Below are 12,865 nucleotides of genomic sequence, written 5' to 3'. Positions count from 1 at the left end.
CCTCAAAATCTCCTCTCGCTGCATCTTATCTTATCCCGGATAAGCGTGCCACCCGGCTAACGCCGCCTCGCGATTCGAGCGTTACTTGCGCCCATTTCCCTTTGTACCTACCACCACTTCCTGCGATACCCTCAGCCGTGCTTCGGACGGTCTTGTATATGTAAGAGCCGAGGATTTGATACCCTTGATATTATCCAAACTTATTTGGGTGCATTCCAGTGGAGAATCATCGTCCATCGCTCACACAATCATCGTTCAGACGTGTCTAGCATATCAATTGTACGCGTCTAGATTGTCTTCAAACGCGTCTCGCTAACTACATATCATCGCAGCTCTGCTTCGGGAAGCTGCTTCTCGGAACAGTCGCGTCATGAACGTCAGCGCCAACGAGAACGTTAGCATACACCACTGGCGCCGGTACTTCCCTGCACACACCTATCCGTCGGAACCGGGTCCCTCGTCCCAACCCCGTCCTCCTCAGCCTACTCAACCTCCACAGCCTATTGAACCCGTTCGACCTCCTTCTCCTCCCATTACTATTGATGATTCGACTGTCGATGAAAATGCGCCCGACACCAGCGCTCAACAGCCTCGTGCTGCGCCGCAACCTCGGTCTCCTTCGCCACCTATCACCATCGGCTCCTCAACCGAACCAGTGCCAGAGCCTGGTACCGATGGCCCATCTGCGGATGCGCCTCCTGGTCCTCTTCCCCAACCGTCTACATCTGGCCCTAAGAACGGCAAAGGGCCGATGCGGAAGCACCGTCTCTTCATCGTCGACAAGATGTACGTGTGTAAATACGCTGATTCGCATCCGTACGAAAGGCATGAAGAGATCGCTGTCCGGTTCGGCGTCGAACGCAGCACCATAAGCAAGATCTTGAAACAGAGGCATAGGTGGGCCGGTCAGGACCCAGATCGACGAATGCGGGATGACTATCCGAAACACAGGTATTTGCCTTTATCCCATCGCGTCGGGTGCTCTGGCTGACGCACAGCGAAGACCAGGCAAATTTCCCGACCTCGAGCTCCGCCTTGAGGAGTGGACGAAGCTCGCTTGCAAGAACGGCAACCCGGTGTCGGATGTCTGTTTGCGGAAGAAGGCGCGCGCGTTCGCGGACGAGATGGGCATCACGGCGGACAAGTTTAAGGCGAGCTCGGGGTGGGTGGAAAACTTCAAGCACCGAGTTGGCATTCGTCGTGGCTTTTACGTTGGCAACGGCACCGCGGAGGCCGCTGTTGCAGCTGTGACAGCGCCGGGCTTGGCCCCTACAATTCTAACTCCACCGATGCCGACAGTTCAGTCGTCGTTGGGCCAAAGTACATATGCCCCGCAGAGCAGCAGCCGCGCCTACGAGGCTCCACTCCCCCATCCATCCGTCTCCCTTTCTCCTCCATCTTCGCAACCCACGTGGTCTAACGTGGAGCAACAGCCGTCTGCACTAGGCGAGTCGCCCACAGTACCTGACGCGTACGTGCACAGTACACCCGAGCAAGGAGGGGGCTTCGAGTACCAGCCTACAACAACACGTTCTCCATCGGCCCCAGCGACTGTTGATCACCCAGAGATGCCCCCAACTCCTCCGCTGGCTACGAGCACCAGCTCAGAACCCTATATACACTCGGACGCGCCTGTGCCCGCTCCCCCTCTCGACGACCAGCCAATTAGGACGCTCAAAGATGCCGAGGAAGCGTTTAAGAGATTTCTCACGTGGGCTACGCGGGATGAGGAGACCCTCACCGTCGATGAGCTCCAATACATCTACAAAATCAGGTATAAGCTATTCGACAAGGTTAGCGGCGTCATTTCATAATGTTTCGAATCCACACTTCGTCCTTGCATTCCGTATGTTCGCCTACCCCTGGAAGTCTTACTGTATCACTAGCTCTGTACGCCTTGGTCTCATCGTTTGTTGTGTATATGCTACGCTCGTTCGCTTCACTGCTTCCCACGTCTATTTGGATATCGTACCCTTCACATGCTTTACACTCGACGAACTGCAAAGTCGCGAGTTCTCCGTCTGCCTCTGACAATTAAGAAGGTCGATGTCGTACCATCACTGCATGGACCAGGAGACTCCTCCCTCCGAACGCACTTTCCTTGACACACACGAGATTCTCCTCTCCTCGTGGTGCGTTCTGCACTCATGTGGCTTGATGGCATACACTAACTGATGAACAAGGCAATCACATAGCCTTCTACAGGTGCATTGTACCTCGTCCGATGGCAAATGGTCAATCCTCATTACTCACTGCCGAAGCAGCATGTGGGGTACGTGAAGGCGCGCAGCAACCGAGTCCCGGATGGGGTTCCATCTCGAAGTCGGGGATGAGATGATCACCGGTGTTTCGGGTAGGTGGGAAGAAACACTTCATCATGAGGCACTCCCGAACCTCTTCAAGTTCCCGCTCATGGACTTCATTCAACATCTGCGGAGAAGTGCTGAGTTCGTGCTGATTCCGGAGTGAGGCTACTGGCCTCCTTATTTCACTTTGATATTTCCGCAGCGGCACCAAGCTCGGCGTCATCCTCGGTGCAAAGGTTCGTTGTCGAGACATGGTCGCAGATGCTGTTGATGTTCGAGGTATGCGTCTTTCTCAACCGAGCATCGCCGGTGCGCTGATTCTGCATACATATGCACTCCACCAGGACATGCTGGCGCAACACTCATGCCCGTTGGAGTAGTGAAAGTGAATGCATGGCAGTGCTCCCTGCATGCGTACACATGGGAGGCCACGTTGATGCCCGCCAGGGATGATGGTAGGAGGTGCGTCCCGTTCTCATGCCTTCCATGGCATCGGAGGAAGCTAACTGGCGATTTGTTCCCTCCCGGAAGTGCTCGAGATACGACACCTATTTTTGTTTCGCTCCATGAGGTACCGTACCGTGCGCAATACATGTACGCCGAGCTCTGAATTGAAGGCTCGAGCAACGGTATATAAAGGCTCTGACGGTCGAGCTGAGTCTGCATCAGGTTCACTCCTGTTCTCAGCCTCCACATCTCTCTCCAGGTTCTACGACGCGATCTGTAAAGTTTGGCGATGTTCTGCAAAGCCACCCTCCTCGCCGTTGCGCTTGCTCTGGTCGCTTCTGCGAGCCCTGTCGCCGAGAGCGCACCCTCCACCACCGGTGTGCGCATCCCGATCCAGAAGCGCGGTAGCTTGACGAACGTGGATGGCACCTTCAACCACGAGAAGGCCGTTCGCCAGATTGTCAAGACCAAGAAGTCCGTCTTCCTCTCTCTACTGTGCATCTCCCTCTCGCTAATGACTCTGGCTACCTTGCAGCAAGCATCGCCAGAACCTCATTAACCTTGAGAAGAACGTCGGCCGCGAGGCGTTCGCTAAGGGCGCTGAGATTAAGCCCCTTGCGACGGTCCCTGAGTCGCTGGAGAAGCGTGGCAGCGTAAAGCTCACCGACCAGGAGGACGACCTCGAGTGGACCGGCACGATCACCATCGGCAGCCCTGCCCAGAGCTTCGTAGTCGACTTCGACACGGGCTCGTCCGACCTCTGGGTCCCGTCCTCTTCGTGCAGCAGCTGTGGCAGCCACCACAAGTATAACCCCTCGAGCTCCTCCCAGAGCACCAAGAGGAGCGGGACGTTCCACATTGAATATGGCGACAAGTCTACCGCGGACGGTGTCCCTTACACCGACACAGGTGCGTTATGGATCACATTGAGAGGCTCGGATTGCTCATGTATGCTGATGGATTTCGTGCGTAGTCACTGTGGGCAGCGTGAAGGTCACCGGCCAATACCTTGCTGCTATCACAAAGGAGTCCTCCGAGTTCGTCTCGGACCCCGCTGACGGTCTCCTCGGTCTAGCTTTCCCCGCCATATCGAACCTCAATCATGTGTGTATTCTACACATCCCTCTCCGCACATCACTCTGGTCATACTGAGCTATTTTCAAGGACCCATTCTTCTTCACCGCCGTCGAGCAAGGCACAGCCCCGGAGGGCATCTTCTCCTTCAAGCTCGACCAGAGCGGCTCGGAGCTCTTCATCGGTGGCTCGAACGACGATCTCTACACGGGCGACATCGAGTTCCACGCGCTCTCAAGCGACGTCGGCTTCTGGCAGATCGGCGACGCGTCTGTCTCGCTCAACGGACGAATTGTCGCGTCCCGCTTCGACACCGTCATCGACTCGGGCAGCACGATCATCTCCGCACCAACTGACGCGGCGGCCGCGTTCTGGAGCCACGTCTCGGGTTCCGGGGTCTATGATGCGGACCAAGGCCTCTATTCCTTCCCGTGCAACTCGGTACCCGAGGTCGCGTTCAGCTGGGGCGGGAAGACGTGGACTATCAGCTCGGACGAGTGCGTCTCTTCCTCTTGCTATTGCATGTGTGGTATTCGGGGCGCTGACGGTTTATGCGTAGCATGAACCTCGGTCAGGTCAGTGCTGGCTCCAGCAAGTGTGTTGGTGCTATTGCCGGTGGAGACCTCGGCCTTGGTGACGACGTCTGGCTGCTCGGCGACACGTGAGTGCCATTTTACTTGCTTGGCATGGAACGTACTTGATGGAGAGCCATGTACAGCTTCATGAAGAACACGTACACTGTGTTCTCTGTCGACGACAATGCGGTCGGCTTTGCTGAGCTTGCCTAGGTGTCGCTTGATTGTGTGTACACTAGGGCTACTGGTCGGGACTGTTCCATGTTGTACTGTCATGTACCCATTACATTGCTCTATACCACTGTCGCAATGCATAATCTATGACGAACATCTGAGGTCGTGAGTAAAAATACAAAATAGAGACCAGCGTAACCTGCCTGGCACGCGTCAGCACCGCGGTGGCACGGCCCTCCGATGCTCAAGCTCGATCTCCGCCGGTTCTCCTTCCTTGAACGCGATAGGGCTGACCGCGCTCTCCTCGTCCACTCGGGTGGGGTCTGTACTGTCTGAGGAACTGGTTGTAAAGTCGAGCGATTGTTGGCCCGCTTCTCCAGCGATAATGGACGAACCCAGGGATCCGACCACCCTCGCAAAGCTCAGTGTGTCCGCGAAAGAGGTCGTAGTGAAGTACAGAGGATCTTCGGTGTCCATGATCAGAGTCTTGCGATTGGCGGCTTGCAGGTCGAGTAGGAAGCGAGATACCGCGACGGCGGTGATCCTGAAAGGGAAGGTATAAGATGAGTAGGTTTGACGGCCCCCGATGTGTGGGAGAATAGTACGCACGGCTCGGTGAAGATGGTGATGTAGCTTGTCGGGGAGTACGCCCTTACGAACTGGAATGGTACATACGTCGAACTTAGTCGCGGCGCCATCGTACCCTTACAACGGACGTACCGAGATCATGGTGAACGCGAGATGCAACGAGTTGAGCACAAACAACACGCTGTTGACGATGGCATGGAGTCAGCTTGGAACTTGAGACAACCCGACATACAACGAACGAGTACTGACGTAAAGTATATTAATCCTGACGTGATCACGATCAGTGTTTACGAACACACAAAACGTTCAAAAACTACTCACCATCCCGCAGGAGGATGCTCGAGAGAGATGACAAACGCATCGTCTGGCGGATGCCTCCAAACTTGGGAATTCCGACCCAAGTAAGAGCGATGAGGCAGATGTCCGCTGCTATCAAACAAGTTCGGACAGATATAGTCACTTTTTGGCTATCTGTCAGTACGGAAGTACTGAAACCTCGAGGGAGTGCACATCAGCGTCAGGAACGTACATCTGTGGCAAGCCTGTAAGCATGACGACACGTTCGCTGGCGCACAAGTCGACTTACTTCTTTGCCTCCTCCGCAGAGATCGGAATTTCCGGCATGCATCCAAAAATGGGGTCGTTGGTGCCGAATAGCCCTAGGCCGTATTGGGACTAGATGAGGGCAGATGTCAGTGTTGTGCTTTTTTGAGTTTAAGTCGTAGTTCCTTCACCATGTTTACGCCGAATGCGACGACTGATAACGTGAAGATAGGGACGGCGATGTACCACCTCCTGCTCAACGCGAGGGCACGCAAGCCAGAAAATGCTAGTTTGTCAATGAGCGGTGTGTGGTGTGCACGGAACAGAGAAGCGACTAGAGACATACATGCCCAGGTGAGATATTGGATGAACACAAGGCCTTCGGCCGCCTTCACCAGGTGGTTGCAACTATCAGACGTGTCTTCGTTCAGGAGCCTTATAGGTCGCCCAGCCAGAGACCTACCTCTGAAGTCGACATGAGCATCTTTTACTAGTCACAACGAGACACGGCACATACCTTGTCCGACATTGATATGAACTCCATCAACGCGACAACGTACGCCAGGATTGGTATGTATCTGTTCATGAAAAACAGGATGGATGCTCCGGTCCATCGGCCAGCCCAGAACATGTGCACTTCTTGGTCGAATGTGATGGCATATTCGTAGACAAGGAACGCTGTGGGCAAGCAAGGTAAGCTAGAGAGACTCGGCGTTGCGATCAATATCATTGCTTACCAAATGCTGCAAGTCCAGACCTGTTGGACAAGTATCTAGCAGACGAGGTCAGCCGTCGACCTCTGTCACAAAATCACACTCGACCACTTACAAGCTGTCGTACACGGCGATAATCGCGGCCACCTGTGGATCTGTTTGTCCGGAAGACATGATGAGAGGGCGATATTACCAGCAGATGCCTGGTAACCGGAAATACGACCTTATATACTTCGATCGGGTCTCCACGCTATCATCGCCAACGGGTATATGCTGTCAGCGGGCATGGTTCTGTGAGCCTAACTTACCCGGGTTACCACCGCGTCCCATGTCGCGGTCCCTGAAAGGTATTTTGATGCGATGACCACGTCGGAAAATTTGCAGTGGAGATCAGGCGACTAAGTATATGTATATCTACCGCCCAACAACCGCCTTAGCTATGTTTTGCAATTTCATGGTGCTAGGCCTGATGTGGACGGCTTTGCGATGAATAACCTATAGACAGTCGCTGTGCATGGGGATGTTTCGGGGGGAAGAGGCCTCTGGTAGTGAGCTTGATGTTAAGCGGGGCCGCCGCCGGATCATGATGGTGTTTGCTCATGTTAGGATCAGAAGCCGTTGCAAAGCAATACCAAACAACTCAGCGTCATTCCAGTCAGTGTTTTCCCGAAATCCAAATGACAGATTCGACTGGTACGGGGTAGTATACTGAGAGTGGTGACTCCACAGCAATGCGAACTTCAAATGCCTTTCGGAAAGCTCATTGCACAGGTCTTCGGCCAGCTGAACACCGGGAACCCTGGGATCAACTACCGGATTTCGTCGTTCAATAGCAGCGATTTCTGCGGCACCCTTCATGACAGAGATCGGGATTTATGCATCATGAGGCGTCACGCAAAGGTTCAAGTACAATGTTCCCCTGATGCTGGTAAGGACCGGAGGTTCGGGCCGACGGGAGCGTCCCCATTATGGTAGGTCTAGCGCCAATCTAGACCGGTCCTGGTGCCGGTGCTCACTCAAGCGGTTGATCAGTAACCTCGTTCTCGACTACCTACTCGATATGTCTTCTTCAAGGGTCAGAAATGCATTGGACTCTCTGGATGATGCTGTGGAGGGTTTCATTTGTTCCAAGTCGATGGGGTATGCGGTTTGCTACGTTTTATAGCATTTCGTTCGTGAACGTTGACACTTCTGCCCCTGATAGCGACAACGATGTATGTTCTGCGATCTGGTTAGGAGTCAAGTAGATGGCATCACTAACTAGGAGAAATAGTTCGAAGCTTTCGAATCCAGGCTGTGTACAACCCTCGCCCGTCTCAGACAACACCGTAATTCGTCTATCCTCGTGAATACGCTTCCGCCGGAGCTTTTGGGGCGTATCTTCGAACATGTGGTTCGGCCGCAGGAGTGCTCGTACCCAGATTGCCATGTAGTGCAGGATGTATCTCGCTTGGCAGAACGCCTCACTTGGGTGTGTTCTGCTTGGCGCAGTATCGCCTTGGCTTGGCCCAGGCTGTGGTACTTCATATACGAGACCTCGAAAAACCCCGCGGACACGGACAGGTCCCGACTCTTCCTGAGTCGATCAGGCACGACCCCGCTTGACGTTTATTCTCAAATACCCGTCGGTGATGAGAGAAGGGCCGTATTCCAGGACATAGACACAGCCATACCGCGTCCGGGACGTCCATCTGGCGTTCAGGACTACCCACGAATCGAATTCTGAGCCATCCCCACTGGCAATCGACTCCTTCCTCTCCTCCCCACTCCCCAACCTGGAATATCTATGCTTGAGTATCAGCCCCGGATCGAACCGTCGAGAAATTCTCTTGTTGCTTGGTGGCGAGAGCACCGGACTACGAGCCCTCACCCTCGAACTTCAAGATGGAGGGGATGTCGCAGTTGAGAACACGTTCCCAAACCTCCTGCATCTGCAGGTTGTCTATTCTAACTCGCTCAGCTCGCGTAGCTACTTGTACGACAGCACATCCCTGCTGGACAAGCTTCTCTGCAACAGTCCTCGCCTGGAGACCCTCGTCATCAAGGCATCCTGCACCTTGGACTTTGTACGTAATGACAGGAGTCTCATCCCAGTCCGCATGCCTGCCCTTCATGCCGTGTGGATACAAGGCGTGTCGATGACAGCCGCACTGGTATTACTGGCGGGGATACAGCCATCCTCCGAGCAGATCAAGATCAAGGCCAGCAAGCTCCGCCGGGAGGGTCGAGAACCCAGATCTCCAATTACAGCCCTACGCGCACTGGCTGGCTTGACTCATCTCGACAAACTTGTAGACATCGTACCCTTCGATGGCAACAGATCGCGAACATTTTCCGGAACCGGAGACATCAAGTCCCTCGACATAATCGCCAGTGGGCCACGTTCCGGGGTCTGGTTCAACGTTGTGTCGGACAAGATGGTCGACTTCGATCGCGTACAACGCATCATTTGTGGACAAGTCGATCTCACAGGAGTCACATCCCTACGCGTCTCTTCATCCGGGCCCTGCGCAGTGGTCACTGAACACTTTGCACATTTCCACGAACTACTGCCTTTCGTGCCTTCCGTGTCGACCCTTGTCCTGCGCCGAAGCGATCTCAGACTTGATTCCACGATGCCGTTCGTGGAATCGACTCTAGCGCCCCGGGCCTCCGACTCGAAGTCCTGCCAAGTTCCCGTTCCACGACTGGAGTCACTCAGCATTGAGCTGCCCGTCTTGAGAATGAGCGAGAAGCTTGTGGAGGGTATCCGCAGTATATCCAGGGCGCGTGCACGGGTCGGCCATCCTCTCCGGTCGGTGACGGGCCGTAACTTGGACGAAGATGACGGAGGAAGGGATGAGGCCTTGCTGGTGCCGCTGTCAGAGGACGGCTGTACTATTGATATGGCTCGTGACGAACGGTGGGAGCCTCTGCGGGATATCGCCCGGAATCCTATGTGGCTCGTCAAGAACGACTACTGGCGTCTTTACAACTAGATCTTCTCGGTAAGCACGCTTTTTGAACTGAATGCACTGAGTTCATCTCCGGACCGTTCCTACAGCTGTTTTGCTATATACATCGTGGCACATGCCCTCACCTCGATAGACCTCGATGCTCGTGAAAATCGGATCTCAGGCACGCCCTACGCTGCGCGACTTGAGCATGCGGCCGCACACGCAGCCGAACAAGAACCTCGAATGTATGCAAATCGTCAAGAATCAGATCGGATAAGGCCGGCGTACACGCGGTCCTACAGTAGTACAACAACACAGCATGCACCGGGTACAACACGTCTTTTTGGTATATGTAGATGTAGAACGAGGCAAGTAGGAATGGAGCCGAGGCGTTTTTTGGGGCCCGCACTCCCACCACGCGCCCGCAAGTTTCTCCGCGACGCAGCGACTTCAACGATCAAGGAGGGACTAGCGTGGAACGAAAGGACGGGGTATCTCCGCGGGGGTTGTGGAAGGGAGTGGGGAACGGGATAAGGCAAAAAGGGAATGTCCGCGGTTTTCCCGCTCGCCGGTGCTCACCGCCAGGAGTCGTTCTGCGTGAAGGAGCCGCTGGCGGGCGTGGTGATCGAGTTGTTGGGGTCGGACTCCCAGGTGACGGCACCGTTGAACTTGCGAATGTACTTGTACTCGACGACGCTATTCGCCGGGAGCGTCACAATGACTGAGAGGAAGAGATAGGAGTTAGTGTATGCGTATGCAACAGGACTATGTGTACGTACTGCTCCAGGTGGGGTAGTTGGCGGAGGACAGGATGAGCGCATTGTCAGGGGACCAGTTCTGGAGGGCCGCTTGGTTACCGGTGATGTAGATGTTCTCTGCATAAGATGCATATAGTCAGGTCATGCGCTTAGAGCGGTATACAGTAAGTGCTCAATACTCACCGCCGAAGACGGTCGTGGCCTGAACATTGAAAGTGACCGAGACGCTAGCACCAGAGCCACTCGAGCAGGAGGAAGGGACGGTGAGGTTGTCCGCACCCCAACCGGCGTAGGTCTTCCCGTCGCGTGCAGCGAAGGATGTAAGCGCAGCGGCGTAGCTCCAGGTAAGGTCGACAGCGCTGAGGGGCGACCCGTTGCTCTTGCTGAACTGCTCCGCGAGGCCGCCGTTTGAGGGCGTGTACTTGGCGTTGATGGCGAGGAATCCATCAGCGAAGTTCTTGATGGCGGTGGTGAGCGTGCTGTAAGTGGCCGAGCCCGAGGCGTAGGTGCCGGCGGTGACGCTGGAGTCGAACTGCTGGAAGAACGCGAGGGAGGTACTCGTCACGTCGAGGGAGCCCTGCTGATCCCAGACGATGAGCGCGTCGTAGAGTTGCTCAGCGACAGCCGAGACGGAGAGGTACCACGGCTATGGGTATATGCGCGTCAGCGTGTGAAGCTCAGAGAGATACTTGAATGACACTCACGTTACCGCCCTGGTAGGAGTCCTCGGGATAACGGCCGACCGCGGCCGCAGCGTTGGCAGCGATTCCGCTGTTGATGGACCAGATAGAGCGGAAGGCGTCGACGTAGACCTTGAGGTTAGAGAGGGCCTTGTCCGAGCACGGCTGGAAGGTGGCCGCGTCACATCCCGCAGCAGGGTCGAACGTGTGGATGGACGTGAGGACGGTGTTCGAGTCCTTGCCGGACCGTCCACCGCCAGTGTTCGCGGTCACATAGCCACCAGTCGGGTTCCAGTAGGACTAATCAGTCGAGAAGCGGAGATCAGCGCAAGGTTTAGATTAGGTGCACATGGACACACACCTGCAGGAAGCAGAGAAGGTTGTTCGCCTGCGTGGTGTAGCCACTGACGACCGAGGTTTGGCCGATCTTGTTGGCGAACGCGGCACCCTCGCGGAGCGCGCGGTGCTGGACGGCAGTCGTGAAGAACGACGAGGAGTTGATTTCCTCCCAGAGATCGAAGCTGAAGCGACCAAGTCAACACGGGACATCAGGCTAGTGTGAGCACGATGACACGTACGTCGACTGGTTCCAGTTGTTCTCAACATAATCGAGGTCGAGCTTGAGGATGGGCCAGAGCGTGTTGGTCACGTAACTCGTGCCATTGCCGTTGGCGAGGAGCCAGTTAGCGTAAGTGATGATGGCAGTCGCGCGCAGAGCCGGGCCATCTATGGAGCAAGCCGCGTGAATACCGAGACCACGAACCCGAAAAGGCAAACTAGATGCGTACCGCGCTGAGGACGACCCCATGCGTCGGTGAAGGCAGTCTCGTCGATGTTGAACTTGGGCTCGCCAAGACCGCCGGTGCTGACTGTGCCGCTTGGGTTTGAAACTTGCTGTAGCACCGCCTCGGCCGACGTGAAGTCGTCGATGAGGGTGCGCAGCGAGTCGTCCTCGCCGGTCGTGAACTGGTCGATGAGGGCCTTGAAGACGAGCGACGAGTCGCGGGTCCATGTGTAGAGGTAGTTCGGGTTCGACGTGCTCGGGCTCGCGATGACGATGCCCGCCTGTCGCGGAGGAGGGTCAGGTGTCAGCGCTCCAGACGACGCAGAAGGCAGCGCAGACGCGCGTGCATATGCTCTCACCTTGGCGCCTTGGGACTTGGATCCGCTGGGACCGATGTTCGCGAGGACGCCCGCCTTGGCGATGGGCGACTCGGAGGCAACGTATGCGTCAGCCGAGGCGGACTGAGCGAGCGCGCCGGTGGCGAGGGAGACGAGCGAGGCGAGGAAGGCGAAGCGCATGGTCGCCGGTCAGGACTCTACACAAGAGTGACGAGGACGGAATGCCGGGTACTGACGACGAACGGGAAGACGTCGACGCTGTCAGTGCAGAACAGCAGCACGTCCTGGCCTGTATTTATACGCGTTGCGGAGGCTGGAGAGGCCCGAAGTGAGGCTGACGAGGCGGACGCCGGGAAACATCAGACATGTGCCCGCATGGTGCAAGAATGGGCGAAAATGGTCAGGCGGTCAGCCGGGAAGTCAAGAATCGGCGATGATGCGCACGCTGATACCATTCGGGCCCACGTCGCAACCAGTCTGATCCCGTTGTGCATGGCTGGGACAAAGATGTCGACAAATCCAGAGACCGACGACTGCCATCACGAATGACCGCATTGATGTGAGCAATAGCTTGACTGTGCTGCGCTGCGCTACCGGTAGTACAAGCAGCGGGTCTCCCTGTCGTCGTGGTCGGGAGCAAGAACGCAGACGCCGTCTGAGGACATGCAGCTGCCAGTAAGGCTCAAGACGCCTTCCCCGCATGCCTACGTCCATTCCCCGCACTCCTCGGTCGCGATTCCTACCCCGCAGCGCAACTCAAACACGCAGAATGCGGTATGTCGTGATCAGTGCTGCTTTCGCTAACAAAAGACGGCGCAACAGACGGTCTCCTCAGATTCTCCTCCACACTTCTCAAGTTCTGATGATCCGGGAGACGCGATATACACGTGCTAGTGTGGGGTACGCGGGTCCGGCGGTTCACGCGCGCAGCCGCCGGCCTCCAAACCCA

General features: G+C 55.9%; 5 protein-coding genes across 5 annotated transcripts; 3 read left to right on the top strand and 2 right to left on the bottom strand.

Moving 5' to 3' along the window:
- Nucleotides 1–370: 370 nt before the first annotated feature.
- On the top strand, nt 371–1,814 carry L226DRAFT_568593 (CenpB-DNA-bind-domain-containing protein; the record flags this gene model as incomplete). The annotated part of the gene is made up of 3 exons (XM_067684189.1): nt 371–786; nt 826–951; nt 1,004–1,814. 3 exons carry the CDS (start codon nt 371–373, stop codon nt 1,812–1,814), a joined length of 1,353 nt encoding a protein of 450 aa, XP_067538106.1.
- A 1,228-nt stretch (nt 1,815–3,042) lies between these two features.
- On the top strand, nt 3,043–4,839 carry L226DRAFT_600152 (acid protease; the record flags this gene model as incomplete). The annotated part of the gene is made up of 6 exons (XM_067685673.1): nt 3,043–3,227; nt 3,289–3,662; nt 3,727–3,857; nt 3,918–4,324; nt 4,387–4,488; nt 4,546–4,839. 6 exons carry the CDS (start codon nt 3,043–3,045, stop codon nt 4,613–4,615), a joined length of 1,269 nt encoding a protein of 422 aa, XP_067538105.1. The 3' UTR covers nt 4,616–4,839.
- Nucleotides 4,790–6,594, bottom strand: L226DRAFT_568591 (uncharacterized protein; the record flags this gene model as incomplete). The annotated part of the gene is made up of 12 exons (XM_067684188.1): nt 4,790–5,120; nt 5,186–5,235; nt 5,297–5,345; nt 5,414–5,429; nt 5,486–5,593; nt 5,646–5,695; nt 5,751–5,839; nt 5,899–5,993; nt 6,054–6,096; nt 6,225–6,385; nt 6,445–6,479; nt 6,536–6,594. 12 exons carry the CDS (start codon nt 6,592–6,594, stop codon nt 4,790–4,792), a joined length of 1,086 nt encoding a protein of 361 aa, XP_067538104.1.
- A 1,739-nt stretch (nt 6,595–8,333) lies between these two features.
- On the top strand, nt 8,334–9,678 carry L226DRAFT_324963 (uncharacterized protein). The gene is made up of 2 exons (XM_067673928.1): nt 8,334–9,407; nt 9,464–9,678. The coding sequence occupies exon 1, from the start codon at nt 8,520–8,522 to the stop codon at nt 9,396–9,398; it is 879 nt and encodes a 292-aa protein (XP_067538103.1). The 5' UTR covers nt 8,334–8,519; the 3' UTR covers nt 9,399–9,407; nt 9,464–9,678.
- Nucleotides 9,679–9,931: 253 nt separating this feature from the next.
- On the bottom strand, nt 9,932–12,096 carry L226DRAFT_458837 (glucoamylase; the record flags this gene model as incomplete). The annotated part of the gene is made up of 8 exons (XM_067675472.1): nt 9,932–10,077; nt 10,136–10,231; nt 10,298–10,760; nt 10,819–11,094; nt 11,156–11,315; nt 11,373–11,520; nt 11,583–11,859; nt 11,938–12,096. 8 exons carry the CDS (start codon nt 12,094–12,096, stop codon nt 9,932–9,934), a joined length of 1,725 nt encoding a protein of 574 aa, XP_067538102.1.
- Nucleotides 12,097–12,865: the final 769 nt, after the last annotated feature.

This window comes from Lentinus tigrinus (genome assembly GCF_003813185.1).
Source record: "Lentinus tigrinus ALCF2SS1-7 unplaced genomic scaffold L226scaffold_6, whole genome shotgun sequence".
Classification (NCBI taxonomy): domain Eukaryota; kingdom Fungi; phylum Basidiomycota; class Agaricomycetes; order Polyporales; family Polyporaceae; genus Lentinus; species Lentinus tigrinus.
This window is presented reverse-complemented; position numbering and strand designations above follow the sequence as displayed.

Bases quoted from the DNA above. Each gene is read 5' to 3' on its own strand.
- L226DRAFT_324963 (XM_067673928.1), top strand. From the start codon at position 8,520: ATGCCTGCCCTTCATGCCGTGTGGATACAAGGCGTGTCGATGACAGCC.